Source organism: Anopheles ziemanni, chromosome 2, assembly GCF_943734765.1.
Source record: "Anopheles ziemanni chromosome 2, idAnoZiCoDA_A2_x.2, whole genome shotgun sequence".
Lineage (NCBI taxonomy): Eukaryota > Metazoa > Arthropoda > Insecta > Diptera > Culicidae > Anopheles > Anopheles ziemanni.
The window spans coordinates 73,147,478-73,174,238 of record NC_080705.1 but is presented as its reverse complement, the minus strand read 5'-3'; the positions used below and the strand labels follow the sequence as shown (position 1 = coordinate 73,174,238).

General features: G+C 46.5%; 1 protein-coding gene across 1 annotated transcript; it reads right to left on the bottom strand.

Moving 5' to 3' along the window:
* Positions 1–1,617: 1,617 nt before the first annotated feature.
* On the bottom strand, positions 1,618–18,466 carry LOC131294304 (uncharacterized). Its single transcript, XM_058322351.1, has 10 exons — positions 18,358–18,466; positions 7,343–7,769; positions 6,873–7,244; positions 6,319–6,591; positions 4,689–4,837; positions 4,392–4,587; positions 3,524–4,330; positions 2,281–2,510; positions 2,033–2,213; positions 1,618–1,951 (listed from the first exon to the last, which is right to left on the bottom strand). The coding sequence occupies exons 1-10, from the start codon at positions 18,464–18,466 to the stop codon at positions 1,618–1,620; spliced, it is 3,078 nt and encodes a 1,025-aa protein (XP_058178334.1).
* Positions 18,467–26,761: the final 8,295 nt, after the last annotated feature.

Below are 26,761 nucleotides of genomic sequence, written 5' to 3'. Positions count from 1 at the left end.
AATCGGATTCTATCAGTAGCGGGAAAATTCGTTCCCTAGGAAACCATCGTTACATTGCACTCATAGCACACACACAAATGTGTACCCACAAAGCCGGACGAGTATAGCGAATCATGTCAGCAAAGCCGTTGCAGCATTTATTACTCGATATGATTTATTGGATTAAAAAGAAATAAATTATAAAATAGAATTCGATTGGTGCTAGCCGAGCGCGTTCGTGCTCGTTCCTTTCTACAGTGGTGGGCTTAAGATTAACACCAAAGCTTACAGTCCAATTATGGCCAGCAATTTATAATAAAAAGAAAACATGTACAAAAATGTTATCAACTGACTTTCCTCTTAGTAATGACAATTTGAAGCAAGTTTAAAACATACCTCATATGGTCCTCGTATTATGCTCCCCAGTGTGCCACCGTACGAATCATGTACATTTTCACTTTTCTTATTTTATTTGTCCACAACCACTCCGCACTTCCCCCGCCCGGTGCCGATGGCTAAACAAGGAACTAGGAAAGGGCAATGAAAAAATCATAAAATCGAGCAAAAAGGATTATTTTTCTTCACCGCCCCGGATCCAACCGCAACAGGCCAACAAATCGATGGCAGCATCATTTTGCTAGCATCCCTTCTCGGGTTTCTTCCCCCAGTCCGGTTGCACTTTTCCCTTGGTGCAGCCTTTGCTACCGGTTTCGGAACGGGACAGGCGGGATTGGAAAATCCTGTTATGTCCCGGTGCGAACCGGTGTTCGAGTGTTCGCACGAAACATGACATTTATGATGCTTTGAAAAATTGCCGCTCGCCGATGCTGCTGCTGCTTTACGCGATATGAAACGATAATACGTCCACTTCTGGTACCGGGCGATCCGGGAAAACGGTCGGCTTATGTCCTCCGTCCGCGCCATACGCGGGTGTTTTATTCTCGAAAATGCTTCGGATATTAGGATAGTAAATTCGATTTTAACTAGGTAGAAAATTCGTCCAGCGGATTGCTTTTCCGCATTTACAGGGCGGGAGATAAAATCCTACTTTTTTGTGTTATTCAAAAGTTTCAAAAACTCAGCACAAACATAAAACAAGCAGGATTTCACTCGCAAAATGGTAAACCTATTAAAATACTTTTGAAAAAAACAACCAATGACTAACTAAATTCGATTGGATGCCACGAACATCGGTAGATACCGTAGCACGTACGATATATATTTGCTTACAATTCTACGCATTCATCCGGGTTTTGTTTCGACCACCATTTGGATAATCCAGATAAACTACGTGCCACTTTTGTCACCGCCAGCAAAAAAAAACCGCTCCCAGAAAATCGACCGAAAAAGGGAAACTACGTTAGAGGCAGATAGGTTTTATTCGCTTTTACGTTTTCCCGGCTCCCGTCTGAACACTTTCCGGCCGACGATATGCACGACGTTACATTCTAGAGGTTATTAAATACGCGTAGTGTATAAATACGTATATGTATAAAAACCGAACCGTTCGGCGTTTGACCGAACCGCTTCGAAATACGAGACGACAGCGTTACGACAGAGAAGGAAAAAACAAAAACCCGAAAGACTCTTCCCGAATTTCTATTGCTCATTAAATCCCCATCAGTTCCCGGCGGCGTTCTATTGCGGCTCGTTGCGAAAACGCTTCAGTTCCTGCATGATGTTCTGCAGAAGGGGCGCCGTGGAGAGGTCGGTCGACTGCAGGACGCTCTGGGGGGCCGTAATGCGCGTCACCTCCAGGGCCGGAGGTCCCTGAGGGCTGTGGAACGGTCCGGCACTCATCGGGCGCACCAGGGGAGAGTGAGTGCCACTGCCCCAGGCACCGCCGCCACCACCACGTCCAAGGGCGGCCCCGGGTGATGGAGGGTATTCGGACGGTTTGTCCATCCCCGGTTTACGACCCGGGGCGGCCGTCACCGGGCGGATGGTTGCCGAGGAGGAGCGCGATGTTTCTCTGGAAGCGAAGGACACGATGTTAGGAAGCGGATCGAAAGAAATATTGGATGCATCCAGTTCGCTTCAGCGAATCTCTAACCTTACAACGACAGCTGATTTTCCTCGGTTTTCCACCGGCCTGATGACTCCCGGCAGTGGGATGGAGTTCTTCTGCTCCTCTTCCCGCTCCGGCCCGTCGGTGTACAGTTGCATTGCGCCCTCGAGCAATCCCTCGAAGCGGTTCCTCGTGACGACGGGATCCCGCATGGGACTAGCGATCTCTGGAAGATGGCGGAAGTAAACTCTCAAGTAGAGGGCATATATTTCAAGATTTTCCCACACCCTTACCATCCATTTCCCGCTTGTGCATCTGCCACACGATGGGACCGACGACGCCCGGATCGGCACCGTCGCTCTGCGTCCGCGACAGGTGCACCTCCGTGTCGGTATTGTATTGACTAGTGCCGGCCGTATCGGGCCCGGTGGACTTCATCCCGTCGGCGTACACGTCCGACTGATCTAGGTGGGTCATGGTAACCGGTTCCAGCACACGACTCAGCGGTTCCGGTACGAAGCATCTGGAAAAGATGCAAGGACATAGAGGTAGATACATTGTATACAGGATAAAACCTTAAAAGTATGAAGCAAAATGTTGAGATTGTTCAGATTTAATGAAATGAAACTCATACAAAAAACCTTGAGTTTCTTGAGCAAAAACCCCCAACACAATGAAAATAGTATTCAACAAAAACCCTTTGTAGTTCTACTACTTTTTAACACTTTGCGTACCAAGCGTTTTAGCACAATTTTTAGTACAATTTGTTTAGTTACAATTTGTTTATGATATTTGTTAAACCGATTGTTTTCAAAGGCAAAGCAAACACATAGCGCACCAAATAACTGATTGTTAATATAACTATACATTTTATGTTGCATTTTCATTTATTTATGGGTCAAAAACTTTTTAGAACTAGAACTGCTGTCACCCATATTTGGGTGACGCGGTACCGAACGTGTTAAACGAATCAATACTAAATTGATAATAATAGCTCTTCATGCTTATAACGATTGATTAGTCTAAAAATTTACAATACAAGAAAATATGTGTTCTTTTGGAAGCAGGTTGTTTTGCAGTCATTCAAATTGAGTTCTCCAAAGTCATATTCGAGATTTTTTGTGTTTAACAAGTTGACTGCCATGTCACCCAAAAGTGGGTGACAGCAAAAATCAGTTTTAATTTTTTTTGACCTATTAATAAATGAAAATGCAACATAAAAATTATAGTAATATTCTATATCAATTCTTTGGGAAGCTAAATTTTTGATTAGCCTTTGTTCGAAAATCGTTGGTTTAATGAATGTTATAAACAAAATATATTAAAAAAGATTGTACTAAAAAAGTGTGCTAAAAACGCTTGTCAGTCAACGTGTTAAACTGCAGATGACTTATGGTGTTAAAGTTGGATAAAAAGGTAACTTCGTTTTAGGTCAGAATTATCTGTTACTGCAGCATTCCGTTTCGCACTTGGAGAGGAGAACTTCACACCCTTCTTATAGTTCGTCTGTGTCACTCTAGGCCTCGGTTAGCTCACCTGGGGAAACTTTTCACCGACGCCATGCTCAGGTACGACCCAATGCTCCCGGAGTCTACCGACACGGTCCCCTCCAGCAGTCGGATCTTGTCCCGGTTGAGTGCCTCCACCGGCAAGCCATGGCCATCGCCGTACCCCACCAGCGGCTTTCGCTTCAGGTAGTGCTTCAGGATGACGTCGGTGTTGAGCGTCTCGCTAGGATGATGGCCGTACGGGAGCGCCGGCACCAACGCCGGCTGGCGGCCATCGTACGAGCGGTCACTCGGACTGCCGCTACTGGCGGTGGTGGTCGTAAGCGGACTCCTCGGAGGCGGTGCCAACCCACCGCCCTCGAACGATCCGACGCGATTCTCGCCCAGGTACTTCCGGCGCCGCTTGTGCTCCTTCTTTGGCTTCTGCACCGAGGCGTACACATTCTCTTGAGCGCCCGTCGGCGGGAACTGTCGCTGCAGTTTGTTGCTCAGATTGACCGCCTTCTCGTCCAGCAGCTCGTGGTGCAACGGTTGCTGCTGGGTCGGATGAAGGTGGTGATGGTGATGATGATGATGCTGGTGCTTCAGTTTGCGCTTCGGATAGTACACGGAGGAGTCGGACGAATAGCTCGAGGACGATGAGGTGGGCCGCGTCATCGGAGGCAGCGGAAAGTGGATCGTCGGCGAGGGTTTGTGCGCCATCAGGCTCACCGAGGCGGACGGGTCGCGGGCGTACGGCGAAGGCTGCCGGCTGCTACCACTCTCGCCCGTCTTGAGCGCGTTCAACTCCTCGCTAATCGTGCCCGGCATCACGAGCGCCTGGGTGGACTCCAGCCTGCAAGGGAACGAAACGTCAAAAATTGCTGCGAACGTGACAGCCTTACGACCGCACTTACTTCTTCAGCTCGGTGATGTGCTTCCGTTTACCACGCGCCAACAGGAACAGCCCCACGCAGAGCACCAACAGGAGCAGGGCGGCCACACAGGACACCACGAACAGGCTGGGGTTCTGGCCGATCAACGCTATCACATTCCCGCTGCCATTCTGCGTCGACGGAATCAGTGGCGTCGCCTGCGGTTCCTTCAAGTACGCTGCAAGTACACAACGGCGAACAAAAATGCAAAACCAGAGACGCTCCAACTCCATTCACGCGCCTATTAGCGGTCAGTTGACGCGCGCTCTGTGTACGTACGGTCGGCCTTGAGGTAAACCATCGTCCCTAGCACGTGCTCCATCTCGTCCTGCGACATCAGCTTCATGTCCTCGGCTGCGGTCGTGGCCAGCACCGGCAGACCGCCCACGAACACTGAGTAGATTATCTCGGTCTGATTCAGCAACGGGCTGCAACGAGTACGGATTCGCAATCGGTGGAAAGTTAATCAACTTCAGTTTATAGTTTACCACAATCCTACGCTGAGTCAAATGGCTCGCGCCCCAACTGCTTAGATATCTCAAAGCCCACAACTACCTCCCGAATGCAATCGTGTGGTTTTATTGGAAAGAGCTCTTGTAAAGTGTATCACGATCTTCTTCAGTTGGTTTTAAATCACAATCTTCTTAAATTTGAACAATTTTTGCTTTGTTTTACTAGATCTCAAAACATCTCAAACTGTTTTAGGTCAGATTTCTCAATGAAATAATATTATATTAACGTCCTTAGCATATGTTTCAAAACCCATTCGTTAAATCATCTTGCAAACTAGTTACAAAGTTTGAAAACACTATCAAACATTTAACCTGAAAAAGTATTAAAGTATCGTTTTTGAAACAGCTTTTTTTTATCCACTCTAAAAAACACTTGTTTATCGATTTTCGAAGTATCTATTCCAGAAGATTTGAAAAGATTTAAGGATTGAGATGATCAATTTTAACGAGAAATGAATAAAGCCGGCTAGAACAAGAGTTGCGGGGACTAACTAACAATTTGCCAAGTTTTTCGTAGTACTATCTTAATCCTTAGGTAGATCAAAGAGTTTTAAGAATAAATGTACTAAATAAAATAACGTGTGAAAAAGTTAGAGGACTGTTTGTACTTACTCTTCTGTCCTTTTATTATTAAATTATCGATATCCATTTTAAGCCGCAGGTTTTACCAAATTATTAAAAAAAACTAGTGATGTGCTTTATGAATTTTAAAACGAGATTCAATCATATGAATCTTTCACCTTAGGAATCATTCAGATTGACTCACGAATCTTTTGGAATTTGAATCAAACTCTGATGAATTTTTCGGAACCTTTATGAATGTTCATGAATCTTTATGAATCTTCGTGATTCTTTCATTGGCGTGGATCATGCGACCAAAATGAAAAAGGGGGTCTCTCTGACTATTTTTCGGTCTTTAGTTTTCTGTTTTTTTAACTTTAAGGAATCTTTGGGATTCATCAATCTCTCTTTAAACGATTCTCTAAAACGATACAAAGAGTCATTCAGACTCATTAATCTGCATCGGAAGTACACAACTCTAGACATAACAAATAAAATAGGTCTACGGAATGGTCATTTCATCTACTTGACCCGCACAGGCACGCCAGAAAGATGCCTCTAATTCCATCAATAAAACGCTGTAAAGCTCTTCTCGCAGTCAAGAACGCTTTGCATCGAATACCGCCCCAGCTGCCAACATTGGGACTGAATCCAACGGCAATCGATCCCTGCGGAAACTACGACGATGACACAAACAAAGCCCTCCAAGCAGATCAAAAGCATATTTTTCGGTTTTCACTCCGATGCCGTTTCCCGCAGAGCTCTATTAGTGCGCTCCACTCTACAGTATCTCTTTCCCCCCACACCGCTTTTCCACGCCACAAGTACGCACTTACTTTGCCGTGTCCGGGCTGCCGTCGCCTCGCCTCCTCGCACCTCCGCCCGCTGCGGCCGGCGAACCCTTCAGCCGATTGTTGTTTGCGTCCCGACCATCGGCCTCGTCGTCATCCATCGACAATCGATCCTCCTCCCGCAAGTGGGTGGTATTGTGTATCAGGATCCGCACTTTCCGCCGCCCGGTCGAGTATGCATCCTTGTCCTGGTTGCGCCTAACCACCGTCCGGTTCGGGCCCGGTTCGCCCTCCACCGCGCCGTCGACGTTCGGCGAGCTGAAACGATTACCGGCGGTACGTACAGTCGACGATCGGACACGGAAGCCATTTGTTGAAGGATGGAAAATCGTTCGAGAGCCTACTCTCTCTAGAAGAAGTCTTTTTTTTCTTCCCTCGGTTCTTTTTCCTCCGAGGAACGTTCAGGCTAGGAGAGTTGTTTTGCATTTTTGTGAAAAGAGGGACCCCGACCAACGACGTTTCCCCGAAGACAAAAGAAATAGGACATATGGCGAAACAATGGCGACCGAAAAGTGCGCCCCAGTGATTGAGCTACGTACCGTAACGGTTCCTCGCCACCGCCCCCGCTGCCCTCCGCCGACTGTTCACTTTGACTTCCGATGATTTCCACGACGGGCGGCACCGGCAGGACGTCGCTGGCGACTCGCTCCACCAAACCGTCGAGTACCGAGCTACCGGTGTCTCTTTTGTGGAGTGCGCTTTTCCGTCCCCGGTGTCCGGTGCGTCCCCGGCCACGGCTCCACCCGCCTTCCCGTGCGATGACATTTTCATTCCGCGAGCTTCCAGAATCCTGCTGCTGAACCCGACGCTTGGTACGCCACAAAATATCCGAGTCCATCGATTGCCTCTCGAGTGTATTGTTGTGCTGGTTGCTGCTGCTTCCGTTGATGCCGAGATGTAATGCCTGTTGTCTGCGCATGGAAAACCGGGGGAAACGGGACGAGGGTGGGTGAGCTATTGTTTTTTGTTCCGCCGGCTAAATCACCGTCACTACACGCGGCGTACATACCTGGCGAATGCAACGCGATACAGTCGGGCCAGCTTGCTCTCGAGCATCGGATAGTCCTGCCGCCCGTACAGCCCGCCCACGACCGTCATCAGCCAGAAGCGTCGATCCGTCGGCGTGACGTTATCGATGGACAGGCCGGGCCCGAAATCCACGCCATCGTCGGACGGGTAGTCTCCATCGTGCTCGTGGTGGTCGCCGACGGACGGTGGACAGTCGAAGATGCACAGGTCGTCGTAGCCGTCGCGGGGCGCATTCCGATCGATGTAGACGGTCGCGACCACCGTCGCCGTCTTGATGATGGCATCTTCGCTGATGGGAAATCGCTCGAACGGGTTCAGAGCACTCGGACCGTCGCCCGATCCGGTCCAGAAGAAGTCCCGGATGTCCTGGTCCGTGGCTTGCAGGTAGTTCCCGATGATGTAGCCATCTTGGAGTCGGTCAGACATGCATGAAACAAGATAATACGTCAATAACCTTTAATAAATCACAAATTTACTATAATTTTAGTGCAAAGAAGATTAAGAGTTCGACAAAAAACTTAAAGTAGACATTTCACATAATCCTTATTGAATAAGAAATATGTTTGTCGAGAAGCAATGTTCAGTTATAGTTCGGAATGAACTGTCCGAGATGGTTGCGCCACTAACAAGATCAACACGCTTTTTATCGTTAGACTATTTTATAGTCTTTTTTTACTGAACGCCTTAAAATTTAATCTTTATCACGTATTCGATCCACTCTCTCTGCTCTTTTCCTACGCTTTCCTTAAATTCCCTTTTCCTACTACTTATTGCTATTACTCTTCTCTATCAGTTCCGTCGTATTCTGTTCTGTTACTGCCGTACGAGATCGTTAGTTTTGATCTTATTGTTCTGCACTACGGATCAAATTGTCAATACATGTATCTCCCTTCTTGCAGAGTCTCGCTCATTCGCCAAACGCAAAGCCCACAAAATCCACTATTCTATTTTAACAGTTAATTAAAGTAATGAAACATGAAATAATAAAATCGGAGCATATCAAAATGAACAACCAAAATACCTCAAAGCTCAAGTAAAAGTAAATTCCTCATTATTATTGATAATAGAAGATGTCAACTATTTAAGCGAAAAAAGGCCAACCATTTGTGTTTGATATCGAAACGTGTTGTGACGTGTCTAACACTGATTAAAACGAAACAAATTTCTACCATGACACAGGATTCATTGAAAAAAAATCCAACTTTGTGTGGAATGTATGGAATTTTACAGTGTGAGAGCAAAGTTATGCTGGGTTGGTTTTTAATTATTGGAAAATACTCGTTCAAATTATACTGATTGAAATGCAAATATAAAAACCACACTTTTCATTTAAACATACTGTCTCCTGAATCAGCCTGCATCGACAAACTCAACAGACCCTCCTGATTGATATTCCAAATGCTTTGTAAGCAATCGGTGGTTGTTCAGCTACAGTAAACAAACTCGTAAAATGTAAAGAGGAAAAAGGAAACAAATTCGCTCGCAGAAAAAGCACACGCTTTCCATGCCGAAAGCGATCATGATTTATTGCCATAGAGCCTTCGAATCAAATCAAAATAATATTAATGCACACGAAGATGAACAACCATCGCTTCCCGGGTAGGATTTATTGTGCGTCGCTTTGCTGGACGCGACACAGCTTCTTCTCGAGCGTTGGTGTGTGTGTTCCCACCCCCAGTTCCCGAGCCCACGTTCATCAAACCGGAACGAAACGAGCAGTAAATCCGCCAAACTACTGAAGAAAAGCGCAAAAAAGGGATCTCTTACTTTAAACGTCTCCTTTCTGCCTCCCTCCCCACTGACCATAAGTAGCTCGCCCCCTTTTCTTCCCACCGTCGTAACCTGAAATCCGCTTTCGCTGAGCAAACATATTTCGCACAACAACAAGTGAAGGCAAATTGGCAATCGGGAACGGGGGACCAGGGGGAGGCAGACAGATAGAGAGTGCGCTGGAGTGGAGGAAAAGAATAAATAGCCGAACGAAAGTGGATGGATTCTGATCGGTTTTCCGGGCGGCGTGGGGGGTGGTGATCCGGTTTGCGGGAAAGTTTTCCGCTTACTTCGCTCACTTTCTTTCCCGGCCCGGGCTTGCGGTCGCAGGCGTTGTTTCGCTGACGCGTGAAAGAAGCGTAAGCGGCCACCGTGGCCATCCTGGCCGCAAAGAACCGCAACGCCAGCGAACCGATCTGCGTGGCTAAAACGGTGGAAAATTCCGAGCTTCCGTCGTCGTCGGTCGAACCAGTTGAGGTTGAACTTTCACCGGAAGGCCGGCGGAAGGGGAAGACGCGAAACTAAAAGTTGGCCGTCATCATCGCCATCAGCAGCGTCGTCTTCGACGCCTTCGAGCGCAAGTTATGAAAAGTTACCTCACACAGCCTCAGACGGTGGAAGCTAGGTTAAGAAGCAGGTGGTTTCCGAACGATGGTGGCCAATGGTTTCGAGAAAACAGCATTCTAATAAGGCCAACAAACGCTGGAAAATCCCGGTAACCGTCCGGGAGGAGGGGAGGGGGGAAGTACAAAGGAAGCATCAATTTACTTCCGCCTGTACACGGTTATCGATTCAACAAACACCACCACCGCTCGACGGTTCCCCGAGGCGCTCAGGTCGATTTTCCCGAGAAAAGCCCCTTCCTGTCGAACCAAACAACTGCCGTTACTTCGGAAACATTGACTCACCAGACCGGTTGCGGTTGTTTCACGGATTGTTATCCCTAACCAGGAGTGAGTGAGGCTAAACGCTGAACCCGCGGAAGGCAAAACCCTTCGCCAGGCTTGTTTGTATCCAATGGATTTCCCATCCGGGAAAATTCTTCCAGAAAATAAAACACAAATGCTTCTCGTCACGATAACTGTTGGTAGTTATTAATACAATCTGTGTGGTCGGGGATGATAAACAGCCCACCGTGTGGAGGAAGAAAAACGACCCCGTTTGTTTAAGTAAAGCCGAAGGACAATCGAACCCGATCCATTTAATTTTTCGCAAGCCGGAAAGCGCGCTGTCAAGTGACTCCATTTGGACATTTGTTTCTACATTAATTCTGCACCATTTGCGCACCGTTCGGCGTCGGTGTGTTTGTGTTTGGTGGATTGGTTTATTGTAAACAATAAATCTCGATCGTTCTCGAGGCAGCTGAGCAAGCAAACTTTCACTTCCCAAAACTAAATCCCACAAGGGTTACCTCTCACTAAACAGATCGGAACACATTGACGCTGGGGCCATTCCATCCGGGAGATATCAATCATAGTGGGTGACCGCATTCCTGCCCGGGGTGAAATCCTGGAAAATAGCCCTTTTTTCTGGGAACTGTAGGCTTCCCCGAAGGGGGTGGGAAACGAAGTCCATCTTCACCGCATTCAATATCCGCTTATTTTTTTCCCGCTCTCCCCTTTGCGGGCCAGGAAAACGGGCTGGAAATAATGTTGGCCGTACATTTACTTTACACATCTCAGCAAAACCACCCTCCCGATGGTGAAGTTGGCGCGAGTGCGCACGGGGCTTCCCGGAGACCATAAAAAGGATCCGGAAAACGCTTAGTTTATTTCCGCTAAATTAATAATTCCCTTCAAAAATCAATCTTCCACCGGACCGGGGAGGGAGAGAGGGGGAGGGGATGGGGCATCAGGGCCGGAAGATTCACCCTCCGGACGAGCGGTCGGGACACAAAGTACACTTAAAATTTATCTTGCCCGCCGGCTCACGGGCTGGCGGGCTTGATGGATTTTCCGGCAGCCCGTGCGAAACGCCACCCATGCGTAAATGATGATCGACCCGCCGGATGGCCCCTTCCACCTCCCTCATATCCCGGTTCTGTGTCTAATCGTGGCTAAGCTATGGCCTTCCCATCCCCTTCTCCTCCTCACCGCGTGTAATAAAACACTTATCTTGGATTAAAATCTGCCAATCGATTGAATTCAAGCCCGGTTTGTCCGAGTGGCCATTTTCAGCGACGCATCACTCACGCATTTCCATCACAATTTTCATCTATCGCGGCCCCCGGCGAACATCCATCGACTCGTTTTGCCTAACGACTTCGCGGCTGCGGTCCCGAAATTGACGTCCATTATTCTTCTCTCGCGAAAAATTCAATCACCTTTAAACCAAAGGCCTGGCAAAGTGCAACCCGTCGAGGGAAATCTAAAAACCGACCACTAAAAATCGGCTCCCCAAGCCGGACGGAAGGGTCAATAAATTTGGCAATCATGGCGCGATACTGTTTTCCTATTTTTTTTTTTTTGTTTTCCCCGATTCCGCTTCCTTCTTCCCACCGGATGCCGGGCGTGAAGGAACGTTGGGCATCGTGCCAAAAACGGAGCCAACTGGAGCCCGAAAGGTAAGTGTGATTTAAGTACCGCCCAATAAAATCCATCATCGGGGTTTTCGGGAATCGCACCGCCAGCAACATGAGTCGGGCTGTTTGGTACCCAACTTCCACCGTTACTCGGTAGGTCAGTTTGGCGAAGGACGCCCCAAGACCAGCCTGTTGGCATTTTGAGCCGAGGGAGCTTCAGGAGGCCGAAATCTGTATCAATATCAAATCGGCATCGCTCATCACCTGGTGACGGTTTTTCGCAGCCGTGGTTCCGTTGACAAGGCCTCAGAAGGTGCCCTGCCACAGCTGTCGCCATCAGCAGCATTCGTTTCACTCTCTCCTTCTCTCTCTCCCACCCGGAAATGGCCGGTTGAATCGGGCGACGATCGAATGAACGCCCGCGAAACACCGTATGACAAACGATTCGCACACGTGGTGCAAATGACGGTGCCTTCAAGTAGCACCGCCAGGGGCCGGAACAGGTGGCTGCTCTTCACACACAAACGCACACAGACACAAATACACACCCCAAGCCCAATTGCCGCGAATCGTTGCGAACGGATTAATATCCGTTGCCGGAGCATCAAAATTAGATCAACGCTCGTTGAATCGAAATTTGTCAATAGACTCACCAACCACCCGGTGGACCGGGTGACCATGACGACTAGATGATCAACGGTGGCCATCACCTCCCTCCGGGGGAAAGGAGGACGGGGAATAGGGAGTGGCACGCACCGGGAGGACACTTTTGCACAGCTTTTAGCAGCAGAGGTTCGGACGGGTTTTTGGGAAACCCAATCCGATCACGACCGGCCCAATATATGAGCGGTCCCGACGGTCAACAGGAAGTGGCTAAAAATAACACCACATTTATGCAGATCTTCTTGCCAGTAGAGGATACACATTTAAAAAAAAATAATTTCATTTTTCGTGAAGGGAAGGAGGATTTATTTACTGAACTTCCTCAAAAATAATGACAAACGCTTCTGTTTGAGAGCCATTATCAAAAAACACTCAGATTTTACTTCTACATACAACAATATTTAACGAAACATGCTTTAAGGGACTCGTCAACCAAATATAGTATCGATAAAATTATATATATTAAACAACTACGAACTAGTGTTGCATAGAAAAACCACAATGTCCAAGTCGAACGAAAAAATCGTGACTATTTTTGCCAATTACTATTTGCGCCACCGCACTTGATGCATCCAACATAGTGCCCACATTTAGGCTTTTCGCGGAACGCAAATGACAGCCCATTGTTCAGGCCACATTTTCCGACCACCGGGGGAGCAATCTGAGAACGCTTCAAATATGTCGGTCGGAGATGAAAACCAAACCAAAGTGGGTGAAAAATAAAATCACACTGCCCAAAAGCGAACTAGAGTGTCCATTGGGGGTTAAGTCATTAAAATGGCAAAAAAACACACACAACACGTTTGATAACAATTACAGGCAAATTCGAGTGAAATCTCACGCGAGCAAAAACAGACACCGCTAAAAGTCACATGAGCATCATTAGCCTCAAAAAGCTGAAAATGAGAGCATGGATGGTCATCCCAGCGGAACGGGAGCAAACACAACAAGCACTCACACTTTCAACGCTGGTTTCGGGGACACGAATTGAGCCTACCATCAAACCCCGGGGCCACCACGGATGACACCGCTGGCCGACCGGACCCGGAGGCCACAATTCAATTCACGTATCATAATAATGCCGGCGCCACCTCGCCCCTCGGCACCAGCAAGCATCGACATGAAGGCCACTTGGGCACACGCACACTAAACGCACTGAAACGCGCCAGCAAACCGTGACCGACCATCCCCTCGCTGGAGCCCATCGCTTTACTCCCCATCCCCTTCGCGCGGAAGAGATGGATTCGCTGTTAATTTATTTCCCACCACCCGTCATACCTACGGACATCTCCCCCAACCATAATGTTATTGTGCAGTGGGAGGAACGATTGTCATATTTGGGGGAGGTGAGACAGGCACACTGTGGCATACACGCTGTTTTTCCCCCGCTACCGAATTATGACCACAACGGTACCGGGAAAAATCTTCCCGCCTGATGCGCAGGGAGGAAATGATTAGCGTTTTAATGAGATCTCGGACGCTAATCACCGGGAGGGAGGTGATGGCGCGAGGAATGTCCGGGGAGAAAGGAACACACAAAGCAGGAAACCATTTCCGAATGCATCGACTGAAGGTTACTGAAACAAATGTAAACCATATCACAGCAACTATCGCCCGGGAAGAACAAATACAACATGACGTTTGAACTAACATCTGAACGAGTGAATCCAAAATCGGATGGTAATAATACGGGTTCAATTGGAAGGTTCTTTGCAGAATCGTACACGATTCGACTAAAAATACGAAATAATTTAGTGAATCTTCCGTAGCACTTTAAGAGCGAACTTGGTAAAATAACTACAGTTATAATATTATAATAACTTAATATTTTCTCTGTTACTATTCCAATCTAACAGCATTTTTCACTGTTGTTCCGTTTTTCTAATTTACATAATAATTTCTAATAATATAATCTCATCTTGCCTCGTGAGGCACAACAAACTTGCTTTTCCGTTGAACATGATGATGTTTAATTATAGCTTTAAATTGTCTAACAAGCCTCATCAGTTGTTTCTGAAGCCATGCAAATTTATTGCGTTTAAATTCAAATTCTATCAATTACCAAAACAAATAAAAAATTCAGATAGAGCTGCGGTACTTCTCATAAATTTACGCTGCGTTGGAGTTTCTCAGAACCTTTCCAACCATACACAGAATAAAGTTAACCCACAAAATGTTTCCTTTCCAGTCACACATCCCCTGTGGCTTAGTTCAATAGTTTACTGAGAATTTTAACATGTGTTCCAAATAGTTAAAATATTATCATGGATTCAACCAATGTGTTGAACAAAATGTTTCAGAAAATATTCAGTCAAAAGAGCCCGAAGCTGCCAAACAACCTTTTGTACAAAAGCATATATGCACAAGTGCACATTTCGATCACTGTATGTTCACATTGCGTTGCATCAGTAAAATAATTGAATTTTACCACCACGGTACTACTGTTCCCACCCCTCACCAACACCACCCTCCACTACTGCTAGCCCGCAGTGAAGGCCGAGAAACGTCAACGAGCAAGCGATTAATTTCCAATCATTGGCAGTTAAGCATGCCAGCATCTATAACGCTCATTTCCACCCCCGAAGGCAGCTAACAGCGCCCGGGTCCGCCACGGTCTCGCATACATTTACGCGGAATGGCGCAAATAGATCACCGGTCGCAAATGTCGCAACGCTCGGGCTGATTATGGGTTTCACAAACAATTCGGTTTTCGTTCCAGTCTGCTAACCGGAAGCGTGCCTACTCTCCCGCCAGCCCACGGAGGTGGCTCCGTTGGATGGTTTGCAGATTAACCCGGGCTCGGAGGTTCCGAGGCTGCTAGGTTCAGTAATCAAGGCGCACGAGCTGAAACAAGCTCGACCGGTTCGACCCCGGCCGAGACGACCGTATTCCGTATTTGCATACATTCAATATATCACCAGCCTAGAGTCTCATCCGAACCATTCTCTGGGGTCGGTTTGCACCCGAACTCGAGCGCCGTTAATACGCCGCATTATTTCAACAGAAACGCCACCGTCGCCAGCCGGGTGGGCGAGCTTTCCTTTCGGGGAAAACTTTTGATTTAGGAAGCCCGATCCTGCGAACTCCCCGAAGAGCGAGCCATCGAGCGAGAGATTACATCGTTCCAGTTTTGCCCATTCCGGGCACGCGTCCATCGCCGTCGGCACCGCCCGCTCCCGTGTTCCGGGCTCGGAAAAGTGCCACCGTTTGCGCAAGGTGCGACCATAATCCATTACCGGACGCGGAACCGGCGTTCCGGAGGTGCTTTCGAAATCTATTTTCCCTACCATTGATTCATTTGCAAACAACATACGACCGATAAGACGGGCGGCCGCGATCGGAAGGACGAGGAGGCCAAAAAATAAAACAATATTTCTTACCGGGTTCGGTTCTGCCCAAGAGCGCACGCCATTACATTCCCCGCCGGTTTTTCACCCTTTCCCCGCGACAGGATGTGATTTTCTTCGACGACCCATTTTTATTCGTCGTCCTGCGTACATTTATGTCGCTTATTTATGGTGCGTTCTAACAAAACTCATTTTTATACGCCCCCTCACGGAGCGTCGATACTGTCAAAGGTCCCCCCCCCTCCCCCCCTACACACCCACACCAGCACACAAAACTAGATAATGGTTCCCGAGGGAAACAGACAGTTTCGATTCTTTGATGCCTTCGGATCGAAGTTTCTCGGAGTCGGGAGTTTCTTTTGGATTGTTGTTTGCGTTTTTGTCTTTCAGGGGGAGGCGGATTTGATTTCTGCTCGGTGGAGGAACTGAAGGAAAAACATCTCCCACCAGCAAAACCCCGTCGGAAGGGAAAAACCCCCCGTCGAGTAAAGTTCGTTCCGGATCGCAATGAAAACAAAGCCTAAAACTCTATGACTAATGTGCCGCGTCCCGATGGATGGCTTATGAAAAGTTGTGACAACCTGGTTATGGATGTTTTGGATCCGGCAAAAAGGGGACGCAACGGGCCAGGTAATGGTTGCGCCACATTACATTTTATGTCCATTTCGGTGAACGATGCAACGGGGAAATGGTTGGGTCGAAAAAAGTTCTATGATTTGTGAAGCGTCGATTGCGTCGTCTGCTTATGCTACGGTACATATTTTGGGTAAATTTGTCGGAGGCTCTTTTTCTTTTTGAACTTGCAACCGGAAGGAACGAAGGCCTGGCTATTAGTACTACATTTTTTTCATTGCTTCCCTGAAATATTCCTTTATGAAAGTATTCTGTTTTGTTTTTTTTTTCTTTTTTTGTTAGAAAAGATAGATGTCATAAATAAAAAGAAACGATAAATTAAACAAACTGCGTGAATCGTTTTATATATCCAAGCTAAAATGCAGAAAAATGTATACGTATGCAAACAATAGTACTTGTTGGCCAATCGGTACACTTTTCAATTTGGTGGAGAATCATTAAAACACCCTAAAACGTGATAAGAATTACGAAGAAGAATGGATATTGTTGAAAGAACAGTAACAAAAAGATAAAATTAAGGATCACATGTAAAACTCGCCGTTTGTCAACGTAACATCAATAACCTGTATGGCATTATTCTACATGTAGAATATCGTATGTGAGTTTATTCAATGTGACACTATTGTTCATAACATTCCTAACAAATTTTAATGTTTTTGAATGAAACAGCGATGAAAAATCTTCCCATATTTGATAAGATGACAATTATCTAGCCCAGCAATAAATGGTTTAATACAAATAATCACAAAACAACAGATAGCAAACGAACCGTGTTTGTAGAAGTTAAAATTATTTCGTCCAATTTATTTCGACTCTTTCGGTTCGTTACTGAACCCTCTAAAGTGCCATCCGCTCTTCTTTGGCAACAAGCAGAGCAAGTTAGCAGAAGCACCGTAAAGCAAAACAAATCTTGCACATATTTTCCAGCCCCTGGGAGTAGGGGAAAACTATTATCATACGCCAGTCACTCTCGAGTCAAGAGTTCGTCGTCTGGCGGGGAGAGAAGAAGAAAAAACAACTAATGTCCTCGGAACCCAGCAGAACGCTAAACAAAAACTCCACCAAACACATTTTCCTCTAATGCTAGACTGACCGAACCGTGGTATGCAGACTGCAGCTGCACCACCACGAGCACACCAACGATGACGATGCACCTCGTGTTCGACGCCGCGCGCTGGACAGCGCTTAATTCAATTAAGTTGTTGTTTTGCAAGCGTAATTAAGTTGTTTTGCTACCCCGGGAATGTCACCCCGGGAAAAGAGGGGCTGCAGTCGGAACAGGAAATTCGCCTCCTTCCGTCATCTTGCGCCCTTTTCTTTGCGCCCGATCCGACTTGTGTCATCCGTTTATTTGCCCGGACGCTTCCGGTGGCGCAGCAGATCACAAGCAGCAGCCGGGCATGGAATCCCGGGCCGAGGCGTGAGAAAAAAGTCGTTAGTCACTTCCGCCGTCTTGCAGTGGCACTCCCGGCATGCCAATAATGGCGCCGGGCCTTGTGACATACGCTACCCGGCGGCTATTCGGGGCCCGTTGAAGCATTTCAATTATCTTTGTCAATCAATCAGCTGCCGTTAGGAGACAACAAAAACACACGCCGGGCGGTACGGGATGCTGGAATCCTTTTTTTTAATGCTTGTTTGCTATCTACTTTCTTCTCCGGTCGCGCGAATGTAACGATGGAAAAGCGAATCCTTGCACCAGATGACGATAGCAAGATGCACCGAAATGCATGTGAACGAACAACACGAAAGGACGGCCAGTAAAATTTGCGCAAAAAACGGCTGAGAGATACATGCATAGCTAAAAAAAAGAAGACAAAATTACCATCGCGAAGAAGTGACCGTAAAATTGCATCCCCGAGCGGGTTGCGCTTCCGAATGGAAACTGTTTGCCCCGTCACGCGGCCGGTTGAAAGCGGTGAAAAATCGAGTAGCGAACGATCGCCGATTGTGACCGGGATAATTTCTCTTTTCGGTTGCATTTCCGTTTTCCCATTTTCCTTCCGCCAACTTCCACCGCACGGGCAGGTAAGCGAAAGGAAATTCAGCAGGAAAAATTACCTCTATTCTCGAACAGATGCGGATCGCTGCTGTATCCTTGCGTTCCTTGCGTGGTCATGCTCAGCACCAACCCCGCAGCCACCATCAGGGCACGAAAATTGCACATCATTATTTCTGCCTGCGTTCCTCATCAATCCGTGCAACAGCATTCGACTGCCGGGTCCAGCTCCGCGAGACGAAGTTTGATCGGGTTAGAGCCGGTGAGTCGCTTGGATCGCGTGTTTTGCGTCTTTGCTGGTACGTACGTTCTGTTTTCTTTTCACTTCGCTCACGAAATCACATTGCCCTTTCTGGTATTTCGGGCAACCGGTGCTCAACTTGTTCGGAAAAGCGCTCACTCAAAACAACCATATTTTTTATCGCGCGGAACCCTTCACTACTTCTCTCTTCGGCGACGGAAATATCATCAATAAAAGGTGCACTCCTTCACGAAGATGTTAGTAAAAACACACTCTAACCACAAAAAGTGTTACTTTGGCAAGCAAAAGCCTTCTCTTTGGGACAATAAAAAAGATTCAAATAAAATCGAATCTGATTATGTTTTCACTACAAACATTGCTTTAATACACATCTCATATCCATTCTCTTCACTAGTGAGTAATGCTTTCAGCTCATGCTCATCCCGCATACTTCACAATCTATAATCATAACTCATTATATGCCTTTTCTAGAGCTTTAGATAGCACACATCGGGTGTTAAAAGGTTATTTTACTCAAAGAAAAGCAAACAAACACTGGATTAAACTGTCGAACAAGCTTGTAACACGTCACTTTTTCACGTTAGTCAATATTCCCGCATACTTTCATCCACTTTGTTTGGGGCTTCGAAAGGTCAAACAGTTTGTAAACATAATTTACTTTAACCGAACGAACTAGACTTATCAGTTTACATGTCATGGAGAAGAAATGAAAGTTCTTTTTCACATTCACGTACTCGACAGTCGCTTTCTTAATTTTCTTTTCCAACATTTAACGCTATGTCGGTTGGATGTGTCTGACTAAACCGTACTGCGGAACGCGTTCGAAGTGACTGCCTCCCTCCGAAAGTTCACAAACTCCTCGGGTAGTTTTTCAATCCGACTTCCATCACACTTCCATCAATTTTTCTCCACTACCGCGTGCACCTGTATGAGTGCCGTCGCGGTGGATTTTCCTTCCAAACGGACCCCCTGCAACCGACGGGGGTTTCGGTGTTGTTTAATTCAATTGTTGTCATGGAAACCGCGCCCGCCTTTTCGGTTTAATGGACTCCAAACGCGCCAACGAGGCTGAGTAAAGGGAAATCCACGGGGGTTGGGTCCCCGGAGAAAGGGGAAGAGAAGAGGGTTAGAGGCAGAGGGTCACTGTTATTGTTGTCATGCAGTTGGTGTAGGTGTTTCCATGTTGTCAAGGGAACAAACAAAGAATGCTTTTCAAACAGCTAAGCGAACACATACGGCAACACAAGCATACAAGAACGGAAGTATTTCTACGTGCTTATGGTTGGATTTAAATGGACCTCCGGTGCCCGAAGCATGGGGACCCGTTGCTTTCAAACCATAAGTCACACATTGAGAGCGAATATTGAGGAAAAACATCGCCACGATTCGATGAAAATGGTTTAGTACCTGCACCGAAGTCCGAAACATCTTTAGTACATCCTCTGTGAGCATAAAAATTGGTTTTCGTTCCTGCAACAAGATATTCACAATATGAAACAAGAACTATTATTTACAATTTTAAACAAAACATAATTTTAACGTTATAATGCAATAATTTGAATCTTTTCGAGGAATATTTTTTGAACAACTGAAAAACTGCAAAAAACGGCAAAATTGAACTCTCATAACAGCAAGAAATGTTACTATTGACCACCAAACGAAGCACGTTTGGTTACATCTCAAAACGTAAAAATGTAAGTGTTACCCTGAAGAAAATTTTAAAATTTGATAAAAGCCTATAACAATTCTTTATGCTTTTTTTGTCTTTTTGTTTTTGCTCGCTTTTTTTTCTATTGGAATGCACTATCGAAACAATGCAATACAATTTAAGCAAGCTTTTGTTATTCCCATTGGAAAAATGTTTCCTTTATAACACATTTGAAAGATATACTATAATATAATGCCAGTAAAAATTAAAAAAAATGGCTATCATTCCTGTGTTTTACCATTTCAATAATTTTGAACAAACATGTCGGAAATAATCCACTTCAAAAAAACACCATAGTACGCCGTTTCATGTTTAAAAAAAGTGTATGAGTGTTCAATTGATTAGCGAAACGGAGTGTTGTCCGGAGTGAACGATATTATTTTCCGGAATTAAATCACCTGATTAATTTTTTTCCAAGGCTCGTAAAAATTACACCTACTCATCAATTTGATACGAAAACAAGATAATAAGCGCTGCATTATCACAATCATAGGCCCGAATAGGTATGGTTCTATATAGGAAAATAATTTTGATCACATTATCCATATGATGTACTTTTTAAACCCAATTGTTCGTCCGTAGCGGGTTTGGGGCTCAGTGGTGCAAACTAATTCCATTTCACTAATTACGTTCCCTCTATTAAACGATGATCTCCCTAACCCAAGCCCAACTGGAAAGCGGTGGCCATTCTGGCGGGTTCCCCGGTGACCGATGATTTAATTTCGATGATTAAATTATTATTTACACGCCTACCGCGGACAATTTGCTCCGATCCATCGATCATGTTCGGTCAGGTCGGGGTTGGTGTGTGCAATATGCACGCAATTAAGTGTTTCATAATTCAATGAAGATTTTTTCAATACTTTGTGTCCCCTTGCTATTCATTTCACAAGTAGATAAACAGATTCACACACTAATAGTGGCGGACAGAAAAATTTGTCTTTCGATGTTAAACTTACCTAAACGTATATTCAACTTAGTCGTAGTTCGTCAGTCCTCAAATTGTGCATACATTTCCTTGCGATGCACACAAGTACCGGATAGATTTCCTAGTGTGCGAGGATACTTTCAGTGAAGTTTATGTTTGGAATACATCAACGTGTCTGGTGTCCTGGTGTGAAACCCCTGTCTTCTGCCTGTTTACCGATCCTTCCAAATGTATGGAAGAACCATTTTGTTTGGGTTTTCCCGCCGTCCTGTTTGTTTTCCTCACCATGCACATCAAGCCGTTCTATCAGGCTAGACGTCAGGTCAACTGTCAAAACAGCGATTGAATTGAAGCATCGAATCGTCGGTTGCAACCGGCGTGCCTACAAACGACTGATCGTCCCAATTCGCGGTGCTTATGCAAAAAACTAATAACCTCATTGCCATACCACTTCCACGATTCTTACTCACGATCGAGAACTGTCGCGTTTTTGACTCAGAAAACACAACCAAACGTACGTCAAATTCGAATGGTGCTATGAAGAAGCGGGAAACTAGGGAAAAAGCGTTCACTGAAATGCATAAAACCGTGCGATGGAAAATCGGTCACCTACTTACAAACACACTTGCACAATCACACCCACGTAGACAAGCTAACAAATCAATGGCGTTGCAATTCCCGATGCAAGTGCATTCGTTCAAAAAGAATGGCTTCGCTCGAAGTGCCAACGCAAACGAATTGTCAATGGACAGTTGTGGAATACAGGTGGTATTCGGTTGGTCTTCCATCACTCTCTATCTAAGTACAGATGTTTCCACCTGCTGCACCATGCAATTGTGCCAACTGCAAACAAACCGATAAAGAGGGCGGAAGATAAGCATAGTTTTGCATTTGCATGTTTTTCGTTGACACATTGAAGCTAATTTTATCTAGATTCATTCACAACAAATCCACGCCAGTAGATGGAACGAGAACGAGTGTCAATATATTGTTTAGAATCAGAAAATCGTTCATTTCCATACCAGCTATACTGGATGATCGTGTTAGTAAAATAAAAAAGAAGTAAAATAACATATTGACTACTTTACCTGAAAACCGTTTATTCACAATATCAATATGAATTTTAATCGTCGGCAATAGAAGGGATATTGTTCTGGACTTACTCGGAATAGAAACAAACGAGAATATTAATTTGCCCCTCAACATTGTATAATCAAAACATTTTACAGGGAAAAGTGTTAGGAGAAAATCTATCAAATTCAATAAATTTGATGAGGTTTTTATTAACTTTTATAACGACAGGAAATGAACATTAAAAGGTTAATTGCTGACGGAAGTTTATAGTAATAAGATGCATACATTAAACTATCAATTGCATCAATTAGCATTGGCGACCTGTAATCAAATTATCATTGTAAATCGAATTGAATTGATCGAACGATCCGAAACCGCTCCAGATCCACTTGAGACAATCGACAGCTCGGTGGCGTCGGAATGCAAGTGGTGCATCTTTTTAGAAACATCCGCGTACCGGAAGTGGTCGATTGAACGAGGCGTTCATCAATCAGCAAGTTTCGCAACCACTCGTCGCCAAAAACCCTGCCCACAAACGGCTGCGATTAGAATGCAAATTAATATAATAAACCACCCAAGAACGCGGAGTGACTCAATTATGGTGGTTGGTCGCTTTTATTGCTCGCCCATCGTAATTGGCCTCTCGGTCGGGTGGCATAATTATCAACCAACAACCTCCGTCCGAGGTCAGCCTGTCAGGTCATCAGTCAGCGTCACAAGAAGTAGGTCTTGGGATGCAAAAAAAAATAACAAACCAGAGCCTACCAGCATCTTACCTTCTAATCGTCTCTCCTTCGACATGGACCAAATCATCGTCAATCGCGGAAGTCGCACATTGTGAAAAGCTAAACTAACTCTACGCTCGCCCTAGCGTTTGGGCAAGGCTAACCTGCGACCGTGAGGCTCACCAACATTAAATATCGTTCTCACTTTTGCCGGTGCGGGAGGGTTCCTAATTTAGCCACCAAAACTTCCTGACACCATCATCACACTCATTATCAACGCCGTCGGATCGCACCACCAATCGCACAGATCATGCAGATGGCAAAACCGTTCCTCCCAAAACCCATGGCTGATGATAATAAATTCAGATCACAAAAACCACGAGCAAAGCCGCGGGCCACGAGCGAAGTTCTGGCGAAAATCTTACTCGAAAATCTCATTATCATCATCACCATCGCGCGCGCGTTCGTCATTCGAATGCAAAAACGGTTATTTTGGGGCACCGCGGTCACCGATTGCCCTGCGCGCTTAGCATAGAACCATCCGCCCCGAGCATCCTGCCATCTTTCACGGGCACCCTCGCACACAGACACCCGCTCTTCAGGGCCCCGCCCCCACGGTACATCATAATCGGGAAACTTAATTCCAAATTAATTTGATAAATTATTTATCAACCGACTCCATCTTTCGTTACATCTTAATGCTCGGCAATTACAGTCAGTCATCCGAGCCCCGTGAGCCACTTCCATCTCTTCGGTTGAGCCTTTCGTCACCTTCCCGGTGGTTCGAGGGTGGTTCGCTGGAGAGCCCATTGTGATTGTGGTGGCGTTGCGATATCTTTCGATTTAAGATTTAGCCGCATTTACTCCTCACAACTTTGACGTTTCATGGTGCGATTCCTACCGGACGGTCATTTTGTTTTGCCTCACTGCAATCCATTTGATTTGTTGATGATTCAGCGACGAAAGTAGCGTCTGCTGAGTGCTCCGATTCCAATTCCCTTTCCGCCACCAGCCCGCTCGAACGTGGCAAATATTAAAGCCGACGAGCGCACAGGTTCAGGTCTGTTATCAACCACCAAATAGCCCTCCGGAGCTACCAACCACGGAGCTACCGCCTTTGCCGCCTGCCCCAGTGGCCGGTGTCTGTTTGGTTTGTCACCAATTGCGTGAAGCGAGTTGGCTCACTGTTTGTTTGTTTTTTCAACACTCCGCCACGACGAGGCTCCGGTTCGCCCCGGGGGTGGGGAACCGTTCCGTGCTGTGGCCACATTGTTTTCTCATCAACACCGAACCGAACCGATGCCCGGTTCCCGCTTTCCCCGACGGCAAACCGATTGCGGGACTGTACCGATTTCCACGCAAGAAGCAAGGAGCAAATCGCTGCTTGTTTTCATTCGGCCACCGGCGGTTTCGGTTTGTGTCACTGCGGAAAGCAACCGAGGGAAAACTTGCCATCAGGAGTGCAGAGAGTGTCTGTCTTCTTTTTTTTTACTCCGTTTTCCATCCATCCCTCCCATTACAACGGTTATCCCACGGGCGTAAACACACCCCGGGACGAGTTGGTGCGCGTCTGAAAATCTTAATTTGTCGATTTCTCGTGCTCTGCCACTATCGTCGCATCGTCGATAGCAATCTATTCTTAAATATTTACGAGCGTATATTTATTTCCTATCCTCCACTCGAGAACCCAGGGACTCGGCTGAAGAAGACCGGCTCCGCACCCAGTTGCCTCACCCGGTTTCCCGTGGTCCAGCCCGCCCGTACGAGCGTTACTTTCTTTCGCGTCGCATCACGACGATAGGATTACTTTCTTTCGATTGGCTTCCGATGGCGCCGTCGCTGCCTTTGCCGATGCCTGGAGGATGCCGCACTCGTGCCTTTTCGCACTGGCAGCAGAAGAGATTTATTGCTTTTCAGCTACGTTGATTATTTTCCTCCCAAACCCGCGGGCTTCCAGCCCTCAGGTGCCCCGCCGTAGGTTTCGTAGGTGGAAGATGGCAGTTTCGATCGCAGGGAAAACCCCGGGCAGCGGCAGGGTTTCCCCTCCGAGGGGGCGGGGAAGGGAACGGTGGACCGACGCTATTATTGCTTCATCCATTTAGAGTAAGATTTGATGGTGGAAATTTTAATTCATGCCCGTAATCTCTGTCGTTCCAGGCCCGTCCGCTCAGTGATGGAGTTGTGTTGTGGGTTTTTCCGCTTCCCGTTCTCTCCTTTGTGGCCCGGAATCTCATCACCCGCCATGAGACGAACGCCTGCAATAACAAATGAGTTTGTTTGTGCATTGGAAAAATCCCAACCTCTACGACACAACGTCTTGCGTTACGAGGGACGGGAAAGTTCTAACAACGGTCGAGATTTATGTTCCGGTACGCTGAGTGACCCGTTAGCGTTTTTCCGCCATTTATACACAAATTAATTTTAACCTATGATTGTTAAAAGTTGCTCATTGGCTTTCTTTCCTGGCGTCACCCAAACAATGGGTTAATATTTCAGAAGAAAATCAGAATCCACCCTGGAAAGGGATGAAAGCAGTGCCCAAACCAAATACCAGACCAATAAATTTTATTTATTTTACAATATTTCTTCCCCCCCACTCCATTGTTATCACCGCCAAAACCTTCCCGCCACGAGCTCGGTGGATACCGGGTATACAACCGCACCATCATTGAGCCGTAGCGCGTTAAGGCCATCGTCAATCTGCTTTGAGGAAGCTCACCGTCCGTGCTAAACCTACCGCCACGCTCAATTGTACCCTCAATTTATATAAACTACAATACAACCCTCCAACCCGTAATCCCTAATGGGGTGCGGAATGTTGCGTTATGGAATCTAAAGAATCACTCCATGGTGAGGCCAAACAAGCGGCCCACGAGTGCTGCTTGAAGATCTCGCCACGAAAGGGTTCGGCGAAGAAGTAACATCACAAAAAAGGGACGCCCATCTCAGCCCACCACGATTGACCTACCCAGAAGCGAAGCGGATACATATCGGCGCTGAGTATCAGAAATTGCAGGAAATAGGAAAAATAGGAGTAAAGGAAAACCCACCGTCTACGAGTTTTGTCTTTCGCTCTTTCTTTCTCTCCGCCGAATGCGAATTGTCAAAGATTATCGTGATTATTAGAGATGGTAATTAGATTCTGTACGGCATCCCGGGCCATCAGTATGCCGGGCCGATCGATCCACATCGTAAAGGAAACTGAATTACGTCGGTATTCGCCGCTTTCCACTCTTCCGAGGGTGAGGCCAAGGCAAAACAAGTTTAATTAATTTCCACGCGATGTGCGCGCCTTTCACTGGGTTCGCGGGGGACCGGGGAGGAGCAGGGGAGGGCGAAGGAGTTCCGCAGACGACCTAATAATCGTGAAGTTAATTTTAATTAAATGGTTTTCGGAACGTCAAGCTACGAAAACCTAGCGTTCATTAGATCGGGTTCCGAGAAATAGCAGGTCCTTTTGTGGAGCACGCGAAATACCGGGAGTTGGAGACTAGGAGATATATATATTGGAAGAAAGTTAAAAGCTGTGGAGCGGATGGAATTGACCGGCTACGCCTGAAATCAGTACTTTGCGACCGGAGACCATCGAAATTAGCCAACCATTCTTCCGCGCAAGCCGATATAGGAAATACAGGAGTTAATACAGCCGGGGATCGATCGATTGGCAACCGGGGCAAACATCCGTCCAAAATACGAATCAGTCCGGAGAGCTAGTAAAGGTGACCGCGAGGGATTTGGCAATCCCTGGAACGATCCGAACGGACGGGTT